A 25825-nucleotide genomic window follows, 5' to 3' on the forward strand; every position below is an offset into this window, starting at 1 on the left:
CGACAACTGCGGAGGAAGTGCCAGCTGTCCCTCCCAACGGTTACAGGCACCCCAACCTGGCTGAAACAGCAAGGCTCCCTGAGGGCAAGACGGGAACCAACCGCTGCTCCCTTGACCCCCATTTCCCCTCAAGATCCCGAGGGGGCAGCCTGAGACTCTGAACGCCAGAGCCCTGGGAAAGCCCTCAATCCACTTGCTTTGTCGCCGGCCTCTGGGCACCCGTGAAATCCTACCCATCTGCCTTGTAGCAGCGATCCCCACTACAGTAGGAGCCGTCTTCTGTTTCTCTCTGCACGTAACGAGCCCTTAGTCACACTCCATTCATTCGTTCGCTGAGCTCAGGGCCCGCACCAGCCAGGGTACCATCCAAAGACCAGTGAACGGACGATGGGCAAAGGAAGAAGGGGATGGTGCTCTAGAGTAGATACGTATCGTGAGGGGATCACAGTTGGAACAGAAGTTCTCGCTCGCCTTTCTCTGTCCTAACCTGTACCGTCTGTCTTAGTACTGGTTCCAAGAGCACTTGAGGTTAAGTGACTTGCTTAGGGTCATCCATGTAGGAGTGTCTGGGACGATGTCTGTATTTTTAATGGAGGCGTAGCCATGAGGGATGGTTATCTTAAACCTGGGTGTTTTTTAAAGCAATGGAACTTTTAAAAACCGATTCAAATCCTTCAGAAATATTTTCCTTATGAACACGAAGTCTACCACCAACCCCCAAAAAGAGTTGTGTTACGTCACTTAATGGGAGATTTAAAACAGGTCTCTTTGTCCAGTGCTGGGAATGTTAAGCGTTGGAAAGATTCCCAGGAAGCCAAGTTTTTCCAAGTTGAGACTGACTTCGGAGCTTACAGAAATGTGACACAGTCATCTTAAAGAATCCAAAACACGTAAGATTTATTGAAAACTATGACATACAGACAGACCAGATTTTCACTTGAAATAAAACAGCCAACAACTTCCAGTATTTCCCTGGTAGTATGTCATTCTTGTTGCCAGTTATTAACAAAGCCATTAGTTCCAGAACCAAATGAACAAATGAAGCTTGTGATCAACATTCATCTTCACACCTCCCCCCGTACTTCCCGCCCCCAGCCATTTTTAAGAATGGAAAAGCAATTATTTCTTATCGTCAACCAAGTTTGAGAGAATTGGCCTCCAAACTCCTTCCCCTTCCTTCAGAACTCACAGAAAAATCTACATTTGCATCTTAGCGATCCGTTTGTTAGGTAAAAGTCCCCGCTTCCCAAATCCAACACCCATCCGACCCCTGGTCCATGCTGCAGGATCCGGATGAAACAAAATAGACACGTTAACTCACTAGCAAACTCCCAAGGCCTTTCAAAAAGCAGAAGCTTGAAGCTACGAAAGGGAAAAAAAAGCCAAGGCAAAATGAGGGCTGAGGGGATGGCTCAGAGGAGTCAGCACCAAAGGGGGTTGAAGAAGGAACTATTTGCTCTCAACACAAGCAAGAGAATGAGAGCCCAAAAAGGAACATGAAATACTTGCTTTTCTGCAAAAGTAAACAGACCCCCTTGTCCACTGAGGCAGCGCGGGGACTGCCAGAACCATCCCCACACCAGTGCATTTCCACCTGGGGCAGCATCGTGGCATTTCTGCCCTCCCTCATACTGGTGAGTCGCCCCATCCGTTGTCTGCCCCCAGCCCCCTCATCCCCAGAGTCTTTGTACTCCAACCATCTTCTCAGCTACATCATTTGCAAGTTGGTCCCAGGAAAGAATGACATTGAGGCTGGAGTTGGCCAGTTCAGGTGACTGAGAACGCCAACCAGCCTCCACAAGAGAGGAACAGGAAGGGGCACATTTCTAAGGACACTTTACGTTCGGCTCCAAGTCCAAGATGAAGAAATGATTAGCTGGTTTCCATCTGGCTTCAATACTGGTTTGAAATGTGAATAGCTTTTTCCTGTATAGACATTCAATAGTTTAAATATTAAACATGACATTTATTTTTCCTGACTATACAGGCAGAAATAGTGAAAGCCAAAGCAACAATGGTGAGAGCAGACCAGGCTTCTCTACAGTCACTTGCACCAAGGCCAGGGACTAAGCAAGAGTTTCAACAACACACGGAGCCCATTTCTAGAAAGTGCTCTAGTGGACACCCGTCTGGATTATCTGGCCTTCTGCCAAATCAGTCCCAACTGGTGGCCCAGAAAGACCACTGCACAAGGGGTTTGGTAACCAAGGGACCGCAGACCTGCTCCACACTGCGCCTCTAGTGAACCACTACCTGGCACAGCTGCTCCGGAGAGAAATGCTGCAGCCAAGCGCTCAAGTGCGGCCACCGTGACAGCCTGAGCCCCGAGCCAAGGCTGTCCATCCTGCCATCCCTGCGTGTCTTCTAATCCATCAGGATAAAACTCCTCTGGATGAAGCAGCTGTACCTTTGTGGGCAGCACCCACTCTGGATGCAGCGGAATGAAAAGGCTTTCTCAGAACTGCCTAGAGGAGGCCACTCTACCCCAAAGAGACACGAGCGACACTCTTGATCATCCAAGTCCAACTCGGACCATGTAGGTTGGAAGCGTCGCTGAAACACCAAGCTTGAACAGTCAGCTACAGTGAACCAAGGCAGGACAGTAGTACAAGGTGTGGAGCTTTCCTGGGCCTTCCCTGCCCTGCATTGCTCTTCAGAGGCAAAAGGCTGAGCCCCTACAGAGAAGCCGAACACTAGTGAGCTGAGTGCACTGGGAGCAGCACACAAGCTCCCCAACCCCCCCCGAGGCTCAGACAAACATCTGACCTTTCTTCCACCAACTCAAGGGAAATGTCAAGGATGTCAATTGAGCGCCCTTCTGTTAAGACTGCGCCTTACTAGCCAAAACCCTCGTCCCCTGGTTTCTGAACATCTCGAGGAGAGGAGAGCACCTTTCAAAAGTCTTTCCATGTTCAGAAGATGATAGGATGGGTAACTCCAAATCCCTGACATCCCACTCCTCTCACCCTTCCCACAGGCAGTGATTTGACATTCCAAATAAGCCTCCTAGAAGACTGCTTGCTTCAAAGAGAAGCTTCCTTGGTAAGATGTGACCTCAGCAAGAAGCTGCCCAAATTAAGATTTTGTTTATAAATCACAGGTAGAGATATTATCTATCCCCCACATTTGATACAACTTTCAAGTCCTTAGGCTAAGAGGGTTATACAACCAACAAAAGGGCCTTCCAGAATTGGACACAAGGTTTAAACCTGGTTTTCTAAAGTTCCATCTCTTCCTCTGTGCAGCCAGTTGTGTCCAGAACACTGTAGAGAGGCACCCCTATTTGGTGGGGCTCAGAGAAGACCTCAGTCTGTTGGCAGAAGGTATTTGCAGCTCTTGGAGGCTTACTCTGGTCCCCTCCAGGCTCTTCTGTGTAGTTCTTAACACAAGGTAAAGGCTTTGGCTTGTCGGGCAGGAGTTCTGGGAGAGGTTTCCAGAGCACCAACTCCATGGAAGGACGGCTCCTAAGAAAAGAAATGTGGTTTTTAATGAAAGCTTATGACAAATGGAGCCACAGGACAAATGCTAATGTTTGCTCTGCTCCCTGTAGCTTAAGCTTGGAAACAGAACTGCTTCAGAAGGGGGAATGGCTAGCTAGAACAATTAATCAACAAGCATTTATTAAGAGCACCTATGTGTCATGCACTATGCACGGGGGCTGAAGATACAAAGATGGGACAATCTCTGCCTGCCCTTAAGAAGCTGACATTTTATCAGAGAAGACAACATATCTAAGTACATAAAGAAGAAATATAAAATACATGCAAGCTGGAAAACTAAGAGGCCATCTAGGAGGGAAGGAGTGAAAGAGGAAGGGAGGGAGCTAGAGGCTCAGGAAAGGCTTTACATATGAGATATCCGAGTAGAGACTGCGCACAAAGAAACAATTCCCAGTGCAGAGGAAAAACACGAGTTGTCAAAAGAGACCAGTGGAAGGCATAGTCTTCACCTACTCCTTGGATTTTTAAAAGATGTATACAAAGAAGATGGAGGAAAAGGAAGGCAACAGAGCAGCAAAATCCTCTAGGAACAGGCTCACACTTTCTTCTAAGCCTTCAGGGCTAAGAATGAATTATGTCTGGGCAAGGAAAGTCAACACAAAAATGGGTTCATCTGAAAATTTCATATATCTTAAGGAGACAGGAAGTCCTGGGTTAAGGAAGTCCTTAGACACTTCCCAGCTGTGTCACAACCTCCAATGCCTAGCCCTTATCACTCTTCTGCCTTGGAAGTGATACTTAATACAGATTCTAAGACAGAAGAAGGTGTGGATTTAATTAAAAAAAATTCTTATATAAATTATTTTAACATAACATGTATTTTATATATCGGAGGCAATGTTACCAATTTTTTTTGTGTGGTGGCAACGAATTAGAAATTGAGGGGATGTCCACCAATTGGGGAATGGCTGAACAAATTGTGATATTTGTTGGAAACAGAATATTATTGTGTTATAAGAAATGATGAGCAGAATTATTTCAGAAAAAGCTGGAAACATACATCTGAATTGATGCAGAGTGAAATAAGTAGAACTGGGAGAACATGGTACACAGTAACAGCAATATTGTCTGATGATCGACTATGAAAGCCCTAGCTACTCTCAGCAATGCAATGATCTGGGACAATTCTGAAGGACTTGGGTCAAAGAATCACTTCAGAGAAAAAACTGTTGGAGTCAGATGCAGATCAAAGCATACTATCTTTCATATTAATTTATTTATAATTTTACTTGGGGGTTTGGGTTTTGTACAAGTGCTCTTACAATAATGACCAATATGGAAACATGTTTTACATGATAATACATGTATAACCCAGATCAAATTGCTTACCATCTGTGAGAGCAGGGAGAGAAGGGACACAATTTGGATCTTATGATTTTAGAAAACATATGTTAAAAATCATTACATGTGATTGAGAAAATAAAAAAATCTTTGAATATTAAAAAAAAAAGCAGAGCTCCCCAATTTCTCCTCCACACTGGAAAGAACAAATTAAGACAGCTAATAGGATGCTAATATCTCTCATATACAAGAGAGCCCTTAGCTGGTCTGGCTGGATTCATGTGACCAGACCAATGAAAGAGCAGATGGGATGATTGAACCAGGTTTACAGATATCAGTACAAAGAAAGAAAACAGGAAATGTTTTGTGTGACCACAGAAGGGCAGGACTCCCCTAAAGGGAGAAGAATTCAGTGAACTTGACTTTAAACCCTTGCAAAATTCTAGAATGTCACTTACAAAAATGAATAATGTTTTGCACGATAATACATGTATAACCCAAATGGAATTGCTTGCAAACTCCAGGATGGGGGGTAGGGAAGAAGTGAGGAGGACAATTTGGATTATATCACTTAAGAAAAATCAAGTGGAAATTTGTTATTAAAATAAAAAATGTGTATTCTAGAATGTATTTTTTGTATATAAGTTTTTATTGACTTTTCTTGTCATCAGTTATTCCAAGTGTCCCTTTCCCTACCCCTTCTAGAAAACCGTCCCATATAATGAATAGCATAGAATATATTTTATTAAAGAGATGTTTTAGTGACTACTGGGTAGAAAGAAGGATAGTATTATTAATTGACAGGTCAGGCCAAACTAAACTTATTTTCTTATTATTTTAACATGGTTACTAAATGAGTAGATCAGGGCTCTGAATGATGCAGTTAACAGTTTATCTAGATTTTAGGAATGTGCTTGATAAAGTATTTTTGTAGAAAATATGAAGAAATGTAGGCTGCATAATACAATTCAGTGGGTGCAAAACTGTTTGAAAGGCTATATGCCCCCACTGTAGTCAAGAATGGTCCAAGACCATCTTCACTAGAGACATCTCCAGTACAGTACCTCAGGGAACTATGTGATCCTGTGCTGTTGAACATTTTTAAATAATAACTGGCCATAAACATCCCGTTGGGCCAGCTTGCACATCCAATTACAGGTAGGCCTGCCACCATAAGATCTTGATTATTTAGATCCAAACCACACTAGATTTAACCAGATTAAATTGAATACAGATAAACATAAAGTCTAGTATTTGAATTCAAAAATCAACAAGATGTGGTGGGATGGGGACATTTAGGTAGCTCAGTAGATTAAGAGCCAGGCCAGGAGATGGGACTTAGATGTGTCCTAGCTGTGTGACCCTGGGCAAGTCACTTGGCCCCCATGGCCTAGCCCTTATCACTCTTCTGCCTTGGAATCAGTACACAGCATTGATTCTAAGACAGAAGGGAAGGGTTTTAAAAAAAACCACACAGGATGGAGAAAGAGGCAGCAGTTTGTCTAAAGACCTCAGGCTGCTGGTGGACTGCAAGATCAGTAAGTCAACAGGGAGTTATCACAGCCAGAAAAGCTACTGAGATTTTAGACTGCATTAAGAGACACGGACATGCAGGGAGAAGACTTGTGTTGGGTTTAGGGATAGGTCCTTCATTTTCCATTCTGTGCTTTCATAACATTTATAGAACCCTGGAGTAGATATGGCCAGAGACAGGGAAGGGTTATCACAACATTACTATAGGGGAAAGAGAATTCATGGTGATCTGACTTGCCCCAGCTGCCCAGCCAGATTCTGAGTCAGGTCTTCCTCATCTGAGGCTAGCTCTCTAGCCACAATAGTGTGATTCCTCTTGAGTGACTACACCAAACACTTATCACTGTATTCCTGAGTGTGTCCCCAAAGCCTTAGGCTGTCTTGGGTTTAACTAGCCTAGAGTGTATGACCACTGGCTTCTGTACTCCAGGACCCCAGATTGCTGACATTTAATATGTTTCCGTTCGGGTATCCATGCTGTCAGCTAACAGCTTCTGTGCTGTCAAGCCTGCTTCTAGCCTTCCCCTCAATACCCACACTCCTTTCTTTGATCTTGGATTCACTGGAAAAGGCCCCCTAATCCTGTCAGAATTGTGTTCCAGAGGAGGGCAGAACTAAGGTGGTAGGGAAGTAGGAAAGCTACAGGGAGATCCACCCCCCCAAATTTCCAAATATATCTAGAAAACACACCAAGCCAAATCCTCATCAGGAAATCCAAAGAAGAAAAAGAAATCACAGCATTCATTTTCCTAGCTAAGATCAGCAGAGGGAGACAGAGGTCTGTGGACACTTGGTACAGGATCTGGCTAGTAGCGTACATGGAGGGGCATTCCAGCACTGGAAGGGCAAGAAGCATCCCAGATATCTCACAGAAGAGTTTAAGCACGGTATGGAAACAGGTGCCAAGGAGCAATTCTGTTGCTTGTAGCCAGGTACAGATCTGGGATAGACTGAAGAGGGGACCTAAGGCTAGAAGGTAGCTTCCAGGGTCTTGAATAGGATCCAGTGTAGAAGCAAGCATTATCAGTATGGCTCCGAGCCCAGGAGCAGAATGGGACCTCAGCCTAATAACCAAGACAGGAATTCCAAAGCAAAAGGTAAGCCTGCAGTTCTGTCCTTCTGAGGGAGCAGAGTTTCCCAGCTGGCCAACAATGGCCAAGTACAACGAAACTTCAGAGTGAGCCCTTGCTCAGACTCAAGAACAGGTTGGCAACTTACAGAACTCAGACCAAGGAGCAGTGATCAGATCACCTAAAGACTAAAATCTCAAAGTCCCCAACCTAAGCTGTCCCTGAGAGCCTAGAATAACATTCAATATTCCATGGAAGGAATAGTAGGAAAAGTCAGACAGACTTTTCTTCCAGGACTATGCAGAGCCAGGCTCTAACATAAAATCTAAAAACAGGAAATAGGCTGGAAGAATAATAAGCAAATAAACTAATCTTCTCATAAAAAGTATAATGATGGGGGCAGCTGGGTAGCTCAGTGGATTGAAAGCCAGGCCTAGAGACGGGAGGTCCTATATTCAAATTTGGCCTCAGACCCTTCCGAGTTGTGTGACCCTAGGCAAGTCACTTGACCCCCATTGCCTAGCCCTTACTACTCTTCTGCCTTGGAGCCAACACATAGTATTGACTCCAAGACGGAAGGTAAGGGTTTAAAAAAAAAAGTATTATGGTGAAAGGGATGCAAAGAAACAAACCCAGAAGAAGAGAATGACTTCCAAACATCTTAAAAACTTCAAAGAAAAACACAGCTTGGACACAAATTCAGCTAGAATTACTGGAAGAGATGAAGTAGGAGTTAAAAAGAATTTTTAAGTGTTTATAAATAAAATCACTAAAGGAAAATTTTTGAGAAAAAATGAGAGCTATGGAAGAAACTGGAAAAAAAATGAAAAATGACCCAACAGGTATAAAACCTTGCCCAAGCAATAAATGTCCTCAAAAGCAGAATGGACAAATATTGGAGAATCATGGTCAGAATCACACCCACTTAAGCAGTTAGCACTATAAAAGAGAGTAAATCTTAAAATACAAATAGTCCAGAAAGCAAAGGATAAAGGTTTATTAGCAAGAATAACTTGTACAGCAAAACTGGTTATCATTCTACATGGGGGAAAAATTGGACTTTAATGGAACACAGGACTTCCAACCATTTCTAATGAAAAGACCAGAGCTCTGCAGAAACTAGGAAGTGTAAACACAGAAATAAAAAAAAAATAAAAAGATAAACTTGAACAAAGAGATCAACCAAGGATCAACTGCTTATGTTCTCATGAGGACAGGATGCATGTGTCCCTTCTGAAATGTCAAGAGGTCATACAGAAACATACAGTATCTTTTTAGGCAGACCTGGGAGTAGTTCCGTTATGCCCTGATCTTAAGAGAAGAATGGAAAGGGAAAAGAGTAATACACTGGAGGAAAGGAAGGTTAGGGAAAATTATTTTGAATAACTGAGGTGTGCAAATTTGTCTACAGGAGCAAGGAAAAAGGGGTGGAGAGTGACTGACACTTTCTTGTACCTCACTTTTATCTAAACTGGTCAAAGAAGGTAAAAATGAATATATACACAGCTGGGTACAGAAACATAATTCACTCAACAGATGAAAAGTGGGGGAAGGAAAATTAAAAGGAAAATAGATTAAGGGAAGAATTGGGCCTAAGCAAAATAAATTCTATGGATCTTTATAGATCTTTATGGCTCTTTTTGAGTTGGCAAAGAATGGCAATCTGTATGAATGCCCATCAATTAGGGAATGCCTGAAGAAGTTACAGTATAAAGTAAGTGTGACGTAAAGGGATGGTTTCAGAGTATGAACTGCCACAGAGTGAAGAGAACAGGGCCAGAATTTATATAATAACAACAGCACTTTAAAGACAAAGGGCTTTGAAAGACTTACAATTTCTAATCAGTGTAATAGCCTATGGTTCCAAAGAACTAATGATGAAACCAGTTGCCACCTCCTTACAGAGAGGCGAGATACTCAGAGAATAGAGAGAGATATATTTTGGAGGCAATGCCAAAATTTGTTTTGCTTGACTATTATACATTTGCCAACAAGGGTTTTATTTTTAATTCTTCTTCAATAGTCGTAGAGGGAGTTGGAGGGAAAGAATGTAGAATTTTGCTGATTAGAAAAAATTAATTTTAAAAATAACTTGTGTCTTCTGCACAGAGGAAGGAGGTAAGGTCAAATTTCTTCCTTTTCAGAACTATTTTAACTATATTTTAACTTTTAACTAAAAAGAAACAAAGAAAATTTCATGAAGAGTCTGAGAACCTGTCAAAAACAATATATATTAGAAATAATGTTTCTTGCAATTACTAAAAGATGGAAAATGTTTCTTAAAAGATTTTAATGAGATCTGAAGCAAACTGAACCAATCAATAAGCACTGATTAAGGACTTACTATTTGCCAGGCACTGTATTATATGCTTGCAATATTAAGAGAGAGAATGAAACAATCGAGAAGCAACTCAGAAGAGCTGCTCTCTTCCAAATGGATAGGATGTTACTATGTACAGTAATCCCAAAGATGCGCCATGTTTCTGTTTCTGACCTGCGTTCAGGATAGCTTTTATATGAGGGTTGTGTGTACATGGTATCTTCCTATCTGATTAGAAGTAGAAAAGGTGTCAGAAGGACAAGAGCATTAACTAGTTTCCTGAATGGTAGGCATCAACTGCTACTAACAACCAAGATGCCAGCTTACTCACTGTTACTCAGGTAGGCATGGCCCAAGGCTCAAGAAAAGAGCAGGGAAATCACTGAAAGACTGGAGACAAAGTGAAGACAAGATCCAAGACTCCTGTAATCCTACAGGTGAGAGCTAAATGGAAGCCTTGAGAGTGAACTTACATGGACTCAATTATTTTCTTTGTAAGGACTTCATCAAACCCCCTCTTCAAGCCTGTCTTCAGAGTGTCTGAAAGAACAAGACTGGGCAGGTCACTGATGCGTCTGTCAGCTTCCACTTCTTCATCTTCATCAATTATCCTGAAGGGATCAAGGAAGGACATTTCATTACAAGACAAAATGATGAATCTGCAAAGCTTGGAAAGCCTTATGGCAATTCTCATGTACAAGAAAGACCCACTGGAGGGAGAAGGGAACACATACAAAAAACATCATTCAAAGGGTATTTCAGAAAGCTTAGGAAAAAAAAATCTGTATTCTTTCCTATTCAACTGTAAATTCTGTGTATCTCTTAGTTTCTCATATATTATAGTAGTAAAATACTATTGCTGATTAAGGGTAAAGAGCAAATCATGCCATTTTAGCTTAGTTATAAAAATTAATGAGCTTCCTATTTCATAAGTTCTCAGAAGTTCCCCAAATCTGTAAAGTGGGAATGAGCCCTTATGGCTCAGCAGTCTTGCTGCCCAGCTAGCAGCATCACACACCATCTTTACCTGTCTTCGATCTCCTGAAGCTTCCTTCGGGCAGCCTCACACTGCTGCTCTCCTGTTGTCTGATCCATCTCCTCACAGAGAATATCGAACATGCTTGATGCAGAAAGGCCACCACGGCACTCATGTGCCCCGGGGCCCTCAATGCTCTGATGGCCACACAGGAGCCAATCACTGGGACTGGCACAGAGCACGGCTTCTGTCAGTCTCTTCTTCCTTAGGGGACAACTGGAAAAATAAAGTTATTCAATAAATACTAGAATATTTTAAAGCTTGTTGCAAATGATAGAAACTTCTCAGATTTGAAATTGAAACAGAAGTATCTTGTCAACATTAAGACAAAGTGAAAAACAGCTCAACATCTTCTGTCATTCGGACACCCTTTGTGTGATTTCATTCTACAAGGCCAGAGGAAGAGCATCCCCATTTGTAATCCTAAGTGTTCTCAAAAGCATTGAGGGCATCAAGAGTCCTGAGCTGGCTGGGTTCCAGGATCCCCCAATGTTGATCTCTAAAGGATGCCCCACTCTAGGTAGAGCTGTGCTGGAAGAATCACTCCTGAAGCTGCCTCTGGGCAGCCCCCACTGGCAGGGAGCTTTTTCTGATCTCAAGCCTGATGGTTCCCCTTGAGGCTCTGCCTTGTCAGCCGAGCAGAGGAAGTCTTCCTCATGAAAAGACACCATGCCCCTCCTGACACTTCTCCAAACGGCATAGCCCCAATTCCTTTAACTCACTCTCCCGTGGCAGAGACTAAAGGCCCTCCCTCATTCCCTTGTGCCTTCCTCTGGACACACTCCAATTTATATGCAGTATCCTTTCTAAACTATGGTGTCCAAAACAGGATACAATACTTGAGAGATGTCATCTGGCCAGGACGGAGTACAGATGGACTCTATCCCCTGCCTCATTCCTAGAAACTCTGCCTCCCTTAATGCAGCCCAATATTACGTTAGATTTGGCTTTTTGGGCTGCCACCCTACAGTGTGAACTCCCTAACCCCCAGATCTTTTTCAGACAAACTGCTGTCTAACCAGGACAGTCTGATCTTGTATGTATGAAGTGGGTTTTCTGTACCCCAATGTAAAACCTTACATTTACCTCTACTGGATTTCATGGTCAGTGCCATGCCCTAGCATCCAGTTTGGTGTCACTTGCTAATGTGACGAATATGCCATTTCTACCATGTCCCAAATCTTGATCATTAAAAAAAAGTTCTTTATTCCAATAACAAATCCACACAAAAGTTTCCCCAGGTTACATGATTATGTTGCCAGGCCTTGATGACTGAGCAGCCTCGCAGGCCCAGCACAGTCCCTAGCGGAGACCCCTCCCCTGCTGGATTAGGTTCTGAACTTAGCCCTCACACTACTGGATCTATCACCGTTTAGCCTATATCCTCCATTTTCTCCACAACAACAGCACGGGATACGTTGTCAAATGCTTGATTAACGCTTTGAAAACTGGCGCATCTCCCTCACCGACCAGTTAGTAACGATCACAAAGGGAGCAGGCTCCCTGTCTTACTGACGTGGCTCGTCGCTAACTTGTGCTGGGAGCCCCTGGCATTCTCTGACCACGGCTGCACAAAAGCCTACCAACCGTCCTGCCGGATGGGGAGACACAAGACCAGAGCCTGTTCCTGCTCTCTGAGGGCAGATTCTTCAGGACGTCTCATGTTCCAAACCTTTCAGGTGTTAGTAAGGTCACTTTATTATTTCTTTCAGATGTCAAAAGGCTGCCATTTGGGCCTATACCAATTGGTCCCTAATTCTTGGTGTCACTTTTTTCTCCGCCTCAGGGCACATCACCTTTCCAATCTAAAAGAATTCTCCGGTCTCTGTCTTGGGCCAAGACATTATCCTAAGTTGGTATTTACAAAAGCCAGAGACATAATGTTCAATCAGGACTTGTGCAACATTAAGAAATGTTGTTTCCCAGGGGCAGCTGGGTAGCTCAGTGGATTGACAGCCAAGCCTAGAGTCAAAAGATCCTGAGTTCAAATCTGGCCTCAGACACTTCCTGGGCAAGTCACTTGACCCCCATTGCCTAGCCCTGACTACTCTTCTGCCTTGGAGCCAATACACAGTATTGACTCCAAGATGGAAGGTGAGGATTAAAAAAAAAAAAGAAATGGGGTTTCCCATTTCACAGACCGGCACAGCTAGTATCCAGTTTAAAAGATGCAGGATCAGCCCTCTAGGCCAGACATACACACATTCTTGGCTTGTATTGCTGCCCTGTTCCTAGATCTAATGATACTGACAAAGCAACATCAAGTTTTCCTAGGGAAAATTCCTGCTCTTTGACCAAGATTGAGAAGGCTAACAGATCACTAGCGATCATCATTCAGGAATTGAACAAATTTGACAGGAAAGACATTCTTACCTAAATCATAACAGCAGCACTGTATTTGAAATCTAGAAGTCCTGAGTTCAAGTTCTGACTCAGTTCCTTACTAGCCATATGACTCAAGGGCAAGAGAGTATTTAGCCTCCCTCAGTCTCAGTTTCCTCATTTACACCCTGAGGACAATTATAGCTCCTATCTTTGAAGGCTAGAATTACTGTTGCAAATATTTAAAGCACTAAATAAATACTATTACACTGCTTCTACTGTAGTTAAGACTTTACCAAGGCAAGCAGCACTTTCATTTTACAGATGAAGAAACTGAGGCAGAGAATGGTTAAGTGACTTGCTCAGCATCATATAACTAGTAAGGGTTTAAGGCAGAATATGAATCCAGACTACAAGTCCAAAGATCTATCCACTACACCCCGCTGCCTAGTTTTGGAAAAGAATAATGGTTTATTTGTTTATTTTTATTTTAAGTTGGAAACGTAAGAACAAGCTTACCTTTAAGCTTAAAGCAAAGTATAGTCTATTTGCTATAATATATTAAAGTACAGGCAACATGGTGAGTGGACAGATTGCTGCACTTGGCACCAGGAAAACCAGGCTTCCCAGGGGCTTCTGATACTTAACAGCCACACGTCTTTGAACTAGTCCTTCTTACCTTCTCTGGGCCTCAGGAGATAAGTCAGAGGAGCAATTGCCTACTGCTAGGTGAAAAACAGAGTCCGGTGCCATATCCAGCCTCTCACCCCATGGTTTTTAACTGTATTCTTGCATCTTTGTGTCCATTCTGATCCCTCTAAACTAGAAAGGCTACAATTATCTTTATCTCACAAAGACGATACAAGGATGTATGAACTCTATGAAGTTAGCGGAAAGAGCAAAAGACTAGAGTTCAGCCTGAGTTCTAGGAAATATCACTTTACCTCTATAATTCAATTTCTTCACCTGAAAAATGAGGGGATTGGGCTATTTAGAAAACACAGCTCTAAAGTTCTGTAATTAAGAATCTCAAGTAGAAACAGAAATGCTTTAAAGGCCTATCAACCCAGAGGGAAGAAAATACATTTTAAATTTATATTCAGGGGGGCAGCTGGGTGGCTCAGTGGATTGAGAGCCAGGCCTACAGACGGGAGGTCCTAGGTTCAAATCTGGCCTCAGACACTTCCCAGCTGTGTGACCCTGGGCAAGTCACTTGACCCCCATTGCCTAGCCCTTACCACTCTTCTGCCTTGGAGCCCATACACAGTATTGACTCCAAGATGGAAGGTAAGGGTTTAAAAAAAAAAATTATATTCAGTTGCAGCCCAGAGGAACCACTCACCTATCATCCTCCTCTTCTCGTTTGTGTTTCTTTCTATAGTGGACTGAGATTCTGTCAAGAGAAGAAAAATTCTCTTAGTTAAATAATCTTTCACAAGTTGCAGCAAATTAAATGTGTGACAGCTTTTCACTGAGTGTCTGAACTCTCATAGACGTAAGGGCATCTACACAAAAGACGAGAAAAGGTTTAAGCATCCAGTCTTCTTTTATATTTCATACTGTTCTTGCTCCTTCCCTTCCCATGGGCTGAGACATGCATTTATTTCATCTGTCTCCACATTATTAGAATCCTCCCTGGTGGAGGTCTCTGTGGGTCACTTGGGAACCTTTGGGTCAATCCATGAGCATTTATCCAGGTCCCAGTTTGGGGAAGGCCCTGCTAAGAAGCTGGGAGGTAAGATAATGATGGGCTCTATTCTCAAAAAAATTAACAGTCTAACACAACAGGCACATGAGTAACTAGAAAAAGTTAAATCAAATAGCAATAAGTGTTTCTTCTTTAATGCCCTTATCACACTCTACCCTGAATTGTATTTATCTAATCAACCAACACACTCTGTCTATGCCTATTTATGTGTGACAGATGCAGAAGTAGTAAGGCGGTACAGTAGATAAGAGATGACCCTGGAGTCAGAAAAACCCAAGTTCAAATCCTCCCTCAGGCACTTACTAGCTGCATGATCCTAGGTAATAATGGTAATAGCCAGAATTTATAGAGCACTTTAAGATTTGCAAAGCACTTTACAAACATTATCTCACTTTACCCTCACAACCACCTTGGGAGGTAGGTACTGCAATTATTCTCTATTTTACACGAGGGAACAGGCAGGGGTTGTCTGTATCCTATTTTGTAAAATGAGAATTACCGTAGCACCCACCCAGCAAGGTGGTTGTGAGAGGCTAAAATTATATATATCAATTACATGTAATAACAAATTTCCACACAAGTTTAACTAAGTTAAGTGACCAAATTTATCTCCATCCCTCTCTTCCCTAACCTCTCCTGGTACTGGCAAGTGATTTGATCTGGGTTACATATTATTATCATGCCAAACATTAAAATGAGATATGTCAAAAGCACTCTGCAAACATTGGGGCATCTATAGGTGCTAGATATTCTTATTATTTATCTATCCACTTCCTTCTATCTCTGACAAACTCTGAGGGGAGTAAATGATCACTTTCCATCTCTGAATCTGCCCAGTACTTAGAAGATTATCTTGTATCTGGTACACACTAGTCTACAAGTTGCTAAATGCTGATAACAGAAGGCTGGGAGATCCCGGGAAGGAAAAAGGACTTCTAGGAGAGAGTCAGAGCAGAAGTGGGAAATCAGGGAAGACATTATTGAAGGGAAACCTGCACTGGGCTTGAAAGAAAACTACCCACAAATGATGGTGTGAGGGTAGAAGGCCAGAAGCAAAGGTCTGGAAACAGGGGATTGTGCAGTTTGGCTAAAGCAATATGAAATGAAGCCTTGAATGCCAGGCCAGGCTAAGAAGTTTATAATCTTTCTCTGAACATTTTAATTAAGGGAGTGACATACATGGTCAGTCCTGTGAAATGGATTCCCATTTTGATAACAGAACACTCTGATCCTAACTAGCTGACCCCCTGTGACCTTGGATAAGTTACTTCCCCCTTGTCTGTCAAACATGGAAGCCTCTATCCAAGGTCCCTCTTCTGGTCTTATAATTCTAAGGGAAAGAGAAGGCAGAAACAAGGCAGGTGATGAGAAGGTAACTGCCCCAGTGAGACTGGAGCAGAGCAGCAATGAGAAATGATGTGGCAGAACAGGGCCTGGGCAAAGGGTTAGCCCCACAACCCCATGGAGGCTGTGAAGGACAGAGAAAGGGAGCAGAGATAAGCCTGAAAGAAACTTAGAAGAGCATCACAGACTTAGGATTGAGAAGGACCTTAGAGATCATCATTAAAAAAGGAATAATGTGGACAGGCCACAGGTGAGCAGTGGAAAGTTCAAATCCAACTGGGTGACTGTGGGCAAGTCACTTAAGCTCAGTCTCCTCATCTGCAATGAGGATAATATAATTTACCTCCCAGGATGTTAGGAGGGTTCTATTTGTAAAATGTGTTTTACAAATATTAACTGTTATTATTCTAGAATCTCACAGGGATATTGTGGGGAATTTTTTATTTATAAGTAATTTTATAAATATTTGTATTTATAAATGCTATACACTTAAAGTCTGTTATTTCCACAATCCAAGTCCTAGGACTCCAACTTCAAGATCCTTCTGGAGTAGTTTTTCTAAGAGGGTCAGGGCTGTTGGGTGAGGGATGGGGAGGGAGGAGGGGTGATCTCAAAGGAACAAGTTGGATGCTCTGCCAACCTGTACTCCAGGATCAAGCCAAACAACCTTTGCCTTGATGCCCATCTTAAAGCAGGTATTGATGACCTCAACTCAGCCTTCCTTCATCCCTGAGAAGCTGAAAAGTGGGAAATCAGAGCCCCACCTCAGGCCTATGGAGGTGGGAAGTTGGGGGACATAGCAGAGAGAAGAGAAGGTCTTTGGAAACATATCCTCCCATTCCCCCCAACATGGCCTCTAAGGAGAGGCCCAAGGGGAAGAGCCTGCATTAGGTGCTCATCCAGAGATTAGGTGCAAGGGCATCTGCAGGTTAGAACCTGAGAGAGACACAAGACGGAGTGGGGGAACTCCATGGGGTAGAAAAGCTCCTTGTGGGCAGGGCTTGTTTTGCCTGCTTGACTGATTCTGGTATTCCCAGCCCAAAGCCCAACAGTAGCTGCTTAAATCAAAGCAGAGTGCTCTTCACAACCCAGGGAGGAAGACTGGGGGAGGCAGAAGGAAAGGGTGGAGTAAAGGTGGGAGGGAAACAGGCTCTGGGGGAATAGAAGGTGGGGGGAGGCCTCGATGCCCCCCCCCAGTATGAGAAAGGGGAAAGGGCCAGCCGGACCTTCCATGGGAATTTAAAGAAACGAGGACGGAGGGGGAGGAAGAGGTCAGTAGGTCAACCAGCAGTAAATCCCTACTATGTGCCTGGCAGTCTCTGTTCTCAAGGAACTCACCGTCTAAGGGGGGAGGGGGGAACAACATGCCGACAGCCATATACACACAAGGTACTGGCAGTGTAGACAGACGGGCGATAACTGCTAGAGGGGTTATCGCCCGTCTACACTGCTAGAAGGGGGCACTAGCCCGGCGACTGTTCAAGTCTGGAGGAGAGGGGCCAGGGAGACTCCCGGACTGAAAGATATATAGACGGCTGAGCAGACGACCACTCCGCGGTGCGGAAGCACAAGGGGAAGAGAGACAGGGCGGAAGGAAAAGAAGGACAGAAAGGAATAGGGTCCGGGGGAAAGACCCCCCGCTGACACAAATAAAAGGGGGACCCCCTCGGGGCAGGAGACGGACCCGTTCCCGGGACAGGGAGCAAAAGGAAAAGGAGGGACGGCAACTCCGGGACACGAGGCGGGGGGGGGGGGGGGGGCCGGCAGCCAGACCCTCACCCTCTGGCACTCCCTCCCCCTGGCGACCAGACCCCCCCGGCCGCCCCCCCACTCACCGGCCCCGGGGTGCGGGGCTCCGCAGGCCGGCGGGGCCAGGGGCGACGAGGCCCGGGGCAGCGGGGCCGGGGGCCCCCGGGCTCGGGAAGGGGCGGCCGTGGAAGGCAGGCTGCGGGGGCGCCTGCAGGCTGAGGGGCAGCCCCGGGAAGGGCCGGCCAAGCGCGGCCATGGCGGGCGGTCAGGCCCCGGCTACCAGAGTCTCCTTCTCCCCCTCCTCCTTCCTTCTCTTTCTCCTCCTCCTCTCGGTCCTCGACGTCCTCTTCTTCTTCTTCCTCCTCCACCTCCACCTCCACCTCCTCCTCCTCCTCCTCTCAGGCGCGCTCCCGCCCCCGGCCCCGGTCGACCCCGACCCCTCAGAGGCGCGCGATGGGCACGAGCGCAGGCGCGGACACGAGCGCGGGCGCAGCCCCGAGCGGCCCCCGCCCCCCGCGCGTCACGACTTCTAGAAGTCTCCGCTTGGGGCTCTCCCGGGGCACGCCGGGATGCGTCGTCCCCGCCGCCGGCGCCCCCAGGGGGTGCTGGGAGATGTAGTCGGAACCCCGGAGCCCAAGAGGAGGACTGCCAAGATGGCCGCCGCTCTGCAGGGAGCGTGCATAGGCTCAGAGGGGTTAGGTTTTCGGGGCAGCGGCCGCCATAAAAAGGGGAAGAACGAGGGACTCAGGGGTCTCTGATTTCTTTGGCGGAGGAGATTCCCGTGTCCCCGGAGAGATGCTGCGAAGAGGCATGGGTCACCGAGAGGTCAAGGGATTTGGCATAGTCAACACCCCCTCCCCCATGGCCCCAGGGCGAGGCCCGCCGGCCACGTAAAAATAATACCAATAAATCATCCTGTCATCTCCTTCTCGGATTCTAGCTCTAGGACCCATAATCTTGGGAGCTGGTAACCCTAAGCGGCCTTGTCAGGCCAGGGGGAGAGTAAGCATTGATTAGGCACCTACTGTGTGACAACCAGCCAATAAGCATTGATTAGACAGCTACTGTGTGACAGCCAGCCAATAAGCATTGGTAAGACACCAACTAGGTGCTAGCCAACCAAAAGCATTTATTGCGCACCTACTCTGTGTCAGCCCCTCACGGAGCATTGATTAAGCACTTAGTACTTGCCAGATGCTAATGCTAAGCAATGCCACCCCCACCCCACCCCCCAAAAATGGCAAAACAGTCCCTGCTCTCAAGGAGTTCGTAGTCGAACGATACAGGAAGATCTGGGTTGGACTCGTTACTACCTGTGTGACCAAGGAGTTACTTAACTAGCTTCAGTTTCCTCATCTGTAAAATGGAGCTAACAACAGCACTTCCCTCACAAGGTCATATATAATGTACACTGTGAGGCTCTGCAAATTAAAAAAATATATATAATTTAAATGGTGTTTTACATGCCCATTTTTCTATCTGGAGGTGGGTAGCATGTTTCATCATCTGTCCTCTGGAGTCTTGGTTGATCTTTACATTGATTATATTCTATCTCATTTATATGCCATTTCTTGGTCATCCATTCTACAATTTATGTGCATCCCATCAGATTCCTATTTTTTCCCACCTCATAAAGAACTATAAACATTTTTGTAATTTATTGGAGTTTATTTTCCTTGGGACTAATTCTTCCCTTAATCTAATTCCCCCTTCCCTTTCTCCCCTCTTCCTCCTATTTCCCTGTTAAGTAAATTTTTTACCTAACTCTCAGTGAGTGTATTCTCCCTTTTTTTGACTAGTTTAGATAAGAATGAGGTTTCTGTGTCAGCTGCACCTCTCATCCCCTCCACCTTGTTTGTATTGATGTCTCTGTGCACACTCCAATTATGTGAGATAATTTCCCCTAACTTTCCTTTCCCTTCTGCTCCCACTATGTGCCTCTCTTCTCCTCTCTTTCCCTTTTTAAGCTCTTAAAAACAAAACAGAACCAGTCCCAGGTTTTATCTGATTGGATTCCCTCTCTGAATCCTAATGCTGATAGGGTTCAGAAAGGATATGTGCATGTATCATTTCCCTATATTTGAATGAAGCAGTTTGTTTTCCTTTTGTTCTTTATCATTGTTTATTCATGGTTACCTTTTTATGTTTCTATTCATTACTGTATTTGAACTTCAAATTTCTTTGCAGCTCTGGTCTTCTCATTAGGAATGCTTGGAATTTCTCTATTTCACTAAGGATCCCGCCCCCTCCCTCCCATATTTTTATGAGTTTTAGTTTTAGTTTTGTTGGATAAGCAGGTTGTAAACCCATATCCTTTACCTTCTGGAATATTGTGTTTCATGTTCTCTATTTCTTTATAGTAGTGACTGCTAAATCACATATGATTCTAACTGTGGCTTTTTGGTACTTGAATTCTTTATTTCTGGATATTTCTTTCTGAATGTTTTTTCTCTGACCTGGAAGCTCTGAATTTTGGCTATAATGTTTTTAGGACTTTTCCTTTAAGATTTTTCTTTCTGAAGATGAACAGTGGATTCTTTCCATTTCTACTTTGCCCTCAAATTCTAAGAGATCTATGTGGGCAGTTTTTCTTAAGATTTCTTGAAAATTTCTTTTTTGGGAATGCAACAACTTTATTGAAAGAAAAGTACAACAAAACTACTCAAAAGCTTGAAAGAATCCTGAGATTTCTTGAAGATTTCTAAATGGCTCAGTGGGTTGGGAGCCAGGCCTAGAAATGAGAGGTTCTGAGTTCCCCTCTGGCCTGTCACTTCTAGCTGTATAATCCTGGGCAGATCATTTAATCTCCATTGCTTAACCCATATTACTCTTCTGCCTTGGAACCAATACACACTATTGATTCTGAGATAGAAGGTAAGGGTTTTAAAAAAAAGAATTCCTTTTAATATTCTATCTACTTTTTTTTTGGTCATGGGGTTCAGATAATCCAATGAATATTAAAATTTACCCCCCTTGGCTCATTTTCTAGGTTAACTGTTTTTACTATGAGATACCTTATATTTTCTTTTCTTACTTTGTTTTTATATTTCTTGTTGTCTCATGAAGTCTTTGGCTTCCATTTGGTCCATCCTCATTTTCAGAGCATTTGTTCTTTCAGCAAGGTTTTACATCTCTGATGCCAAGCTATTAAATACTTTTATAATTCTGTCTTCTATAGTTTTCATTTCTTCTCCACTTTTCCCCTCAAGTACTCTTATTCCATTTATAAAAGCATTTTTAACTAAAAAAAAAACCCCAACACACACACACAAACACCCTCTTGCTTCATTTCTTCTAGGAATTCTAGTTGAATTTCTGCCCAAGTTAAATCTTCCTCTGAAAAAGTGTTTACAGATGTTTTGGAGTCATTCTCTTCTGTGTTTGTGTTTTGAACATTAGTGCCGTCATAATAACTTTCTGGTGTTGGGTTTGTTTTTTTCCTCCCCAATCTTCTAGCCTATTTCCTGACTTTGGACTTGATGTTAGGGCTGGGCTCTGTACACTTCTGGAGGAAAGGTCTGGAATGGTCCTGTTGCTGCTTTCTTGGAGTATTGGATATTTTGTTATTTTGGGATCACAGGGACAGATTGGAGACCTGCAAGCTTTCTGTGCTCCCAAAGTGGCTTGATCCAGGGCAAAGTCTAAGGTCTAAGCAAGGGTAGATGCTACTGGGTTTTCCTCTATCTTCCAGATGGAAAGATCTGTTGGTTCAGAGTGGCAGAACTGTAGATTCTCTTTAGTCTAGGATTCCTGCTTTAGTTATTCCTCTGAAGGCTGGGCTAGATCCTAGAAGTGAGGCCTTGTTCTGAGCTTGAATTTTGAGCCACACTGCTGCTGCAACCCCCTTCTAAATTTCCTCCTTTCTTGGTTCACTACCTAGGGCCTCCAACCCCCCTAAGATGGAATATTATGGAGAGGTTGAAGTCTCCTTCTCATTTTGCCCTCAATCTGCATCTGGGTAATGGGCTACAGCTGCTAGTTCCCAACTGCCCCTGTAGTAGCACTCCAGAATGAGTCTCCTTGCGGCTCTGAGGAATAAATGAAAGCAGATGAACTCCTGAATGGTTTTTCAACATTTTAATTACTCTAACAAGTACTTGTATCATGGTAAGGACCTTTCTGTCAGATTTAATCTCTTTGGGCTTTATGGGCAAAATGAGGACCTTGGAAAGATCACTGGCTTGAGGAAGCTAGGTAACTCAGTGGATAGACAACCAGGCCTGGAGAAGGTAGGTCCTGGGTTCAAATTTGGCCTCAGATATTTTTAACCCTTACGGCACACAAGCAAACTGAGTCACAAGCTTGGCCATGGAACGAATTAAACTTGTGTGTCAAGGTACCACTGCACTTCACTACCAACCATCCTGTCCTTCAGTCTTCTCATCTCCAGGTTAAAGACTTCTAGTTTCTTCAGCTGATCCTTATATGGCTCTCCTTATTCCAGGGCATCTTCTGTCTGGGTTACTCTTCTGTGGCTCCAAGGAGCTGTAGTGAGGCCAGCAGTCACACCCTGGCAGATAGGCTAACAGATAGACCCCCAAAACATGCTGGCGAATTGGAGGGATGTTTACTCCAAAGGCCATGAAGGCAGCAGAAGCAGGAGCTGTGGAGTGCTAAAAGCTTGGCTAGCCATGGAAGATGCTGCAGGCCATCATCAGTCATCCTGATTCTTGTCTTGCCATTGGATTTTAATGATTCTGGAAGAGATAGTGAGGCTAGATGGGACTTTGTGCTACTGTGCCTCACTTAAATCCAATTTATGTGCGAGTCAAAAGAGATCACCTTGTGATGCAATTGGTTCTCTTCTAAAGGAACCAGCTACTTTGTAAGTGTTTAACCTTCACTCTATCCAAAATGAAGGACAGACAACTATAGTTAATAAACTCTCCTTCCTTTTTCCCTCCCTCCTTCCCTTTTTTCCCTCCCTTTCTCCTTCCCTTCTTCCCGCCTTCCCTCTTTTCCTCTCTTCTTCCCTCTTTTCCTCTCTCCCTCCCTCCCTCCCTCCCTCCCTCTCTCCCTTCCTTCCTTCCTTCCTTCCTTCCTTCCTTCCTTCCTTCCTTCCTTCCTTCCTTCCTTCCTTCCTTCCTTCCTTCCTTCCTTCCTTCCTTCCTTCCTTCCTTCCTTCCATCAATGTCTTTCTTAAATGTGATGTCCAGAATCAGATCACTCACTCAACAAATATTTATTTCAGCATTGTGCCAGGAGCCTGAGATACAAGTAGAAATAAATAAATCCCTTTTGGTGATTCTAATAGGGGAGACCACAGTTCAGATAAAACAGTATCTGGCATAAAAGATTCCATACATCTCCTTACACATATATGCTGTACCAGGAGGTTGGGGAGGGAGGGAGAGCACTAACAGTTGGGGAAATCTAGAAAGGCTTTATGAAAAAGATGGCACTTGAGCTGCCTCTTTTAAAAAACAAAACAAAACAAAAAACTTTTGCCTTTTGACAAGGCAGAAGATCACTAAGGACTAGGAAATGGGAGTTAAGTGACTTTCTCATTGCCTGAATCACATTTGAACTCAGAACCCTCTATATCCAAACCTGGCTCTCAATCCACCAAATCACCTACCTGCCCTTGAGTTAGTTGCTTCTTAAAGGAAGAGACCCAGAGGTGGAGAGGAGGAAGTGCATTCCAGGGTTGTGGGGGAAATGGAGCACAATACTCCAGATGAAGCATGACTAGGGCAGAGGACAAGAAGGATTCTAGGGAACCTCATTTCTGAAAGCTATACCACTCTTGAGGCAGCTGAGAGAGAGAAAAGAAGAAGAAGGAGGAGGAGGAGGAAAGGAAGGAAGGAAGGAAGGAAGGAAGGAAGGAAGGAAGGAAGGAAGGAAGGAAGGAAGGAAGGAAGGAAGGAAGGAAGGAAGGAAGGAAGGAAGGAAAAAAGAAAGAAAGAAAGAAAGAAAGAAAGAAAGAAAGAAAGAAAGAAAGAAAGAAAGAAAGAAAGAAAGAGAAAGAAAGAAGGGCTAGACCCTTGAACTTGCTGATTCTATGTAAGGAAACAGTCCTCCTCTCCCATTCAGTCACTGATAGGCTTCCCTTCTTTCTCCCCAACTCCAAGGCCACCAAGGGAGCTGCATGGCTCAGTTCCCAGAACATGTTAGCCATGATGTCTATGTATATACATAGTTACTTTACGGCACAATTTACAGCCAGGAAGGGGACCACATCTCATGGGTCAAGGTAACTTGTGGAATCCCCCTTGTCTGTAAATGCTATAGATATGAGAAAAGCAAAGTCTACACTGCTTGTCTTGCCTAATTTTAGGAAACACAAGGTGCTTCTTAACCCTGAATGGCGGGTGAGAAGTTTGCTTCCTGGGGTTTTCACAGGAGCTACAAGATCATTCTATTTCCATGAAATCTTCCCCAAACAAGAAATAATATGCAGACTTAATGATAACTATTCCCCTAAGGATGGGACTTTTAGATTATTGTGGAATGTTTAAGGGAGTGGAGGGGGAAAAGACTTGGCAGAGGGATACAGGGGTTGCCATGGAGACCTACTGTTTTGCCCATGGAGATGGGGCATTTTGACTAAAAAGTCATAACAAGTCCACACCACTCCTGTAAAATCTTCCTGACAAAACTTTCCCAAACCATCCTGGGCCTAGTGAGTACCTTGTGTCCTTTTATTTCCTTAATTTCATGTTTATATGTATTTTATATGGAATTCAATTTAGTTTAGGGCAGCTAGGTGACACAGTGGACTAGAGTACTATGCTTTGAGTTCGGAAAACACCTTTTACTGAGTTCAAATCCAGCCTCAGACACTTACTAGCTGTGCAACTCTGGGCAAATCCCAACAATATTTGCCTCAGTTTCCTCATCTGTCAAATAAGGAATTGACAAACTACTCTAGTATCTTTGCAGAGAAAAACCCCAAATAGGATCATAAAGAGGCTGAAAAAGTCTGAACAACAACGTTTTGGTTCAGGTGAAGAAGTGTTTATTAAATACTAACTATGAGCAAATGGCAATCATGTGGTATAATGGATAGCATGTCTGTCCTTGGAATTGTTGAAGGAAGTTATTTAGGAGACCTTGATCCCTGGGGCAGAGGTCTAAGCTCTGGTCCCCCTTGGGGTCAACATGAGAATCAACAATTAAGCATGGCAGAGTGTGGCAGAGAAAGGAAGGACAGGAGAATGTCACCACGACTGGCACGATGTGTGAAAGCTAGTGGGCTGGGAAAGGTTTTTATAACCCAGGTAGGAATGCACTGGTCTCTCTCTTCACTTCCACAATTGAGATATGACAGCAGTGCTGCTGCTGCAAGGGGTATAGGGCAGTGATGGCGAACCTGTTAGAGACAGAGTGCCCAAATTTCAACCCTCTCACCGCATGTGAGCACCCGATCTTGCCCAGACAGGGGAAGGAGGAAGTGCTCCCATTGGGCTGCTGGGCAGAGGGGCAGGTGATATGAGAAATGCCCTCAGGCATGAGTTCCCTCCAGCTCCAATGCCATAAGTTTGCCAACTCAGGTATAGGGCCTCAGCCAGTCTAAATGCAGAATCGATTCTATTTGGGCTAATATTTCTTTAAGGGAAATCTCTCTCTCATCTCTCTCTCACTTTATTAACAAATGCTTATAACTCTGGCCAGACCCTTTTTATTCCTAACAGAGTTAAGAAGACGTAGGTTCAAATCCTTCTTTTGATACATAATGGCTCTGGGACTGTGGCCAAGCCAGTGGTGTCGAATTCAAATAGAAACAGGGACCACTCAACTATATGAGGCTCTCTGCAGGCCTCATGTTGACTTAGAAAACCATACATGCTTTTCTTAATTTCTTTGATATTTGTTTTTTTAATTAAAACATTAACATTAAAATTGGATAAAAAAACACATTTTAATCTGGTTCAGTCACACTTGGGAGCACTAAGGACCAAGTCAGCTTGGTGTCTGACAATTCTGCCCTAAGCAGGCTGTCTAGGACTATGAGCTTCAGCT

General features: G+C 44.0%; 1 protein-coding gene across 1 annotated transcript; it reads right to left on the reverse strand.

Moving 5' to 3' along the window:
• Positions 1-872: 872 nt before the first annotated feature.
• CCDC117 (coiled-coil domain containing 117) lies at positions 873-18332 on the reverse strand. Its single transcript, XM_001380033.5, has 5 exons — positions 17950-18332; positions 14405-14455; positions 10732-10956; positions 10178-10315; positions 873-3464 (listed from the first exon to the last, which is right to left on the reverse strand). The coding sequence occupies exons 1-5, from the start codon at positions 18117-18119 to the stop codon at positions 3218-3220; spliced, it is 831 nt and encodes a 276-aa protein (XP_001380070.2). The 5' UTR covers positions 18120-18332; the 3' UTR covers positions 873-3217.
• Between the last annotated feature and the right edge of the window lie 7493 nt (positions 18333-25825).

Source organism: Monodelphis domestica, chromosome 3, assembly GCF_027887165.1.
Source record: "Monodelphis domestica isolate mMonDom1 chromosome 3, mMonDom1.pri, whole genome shotgun sequence".
NCBI classification, from domain to species: Eukaryota; Metazoa; Chordata; class Mammalia; order Didelphimorphia; family Didelphidae; genus Monodelphis; species Monodelphis domestica.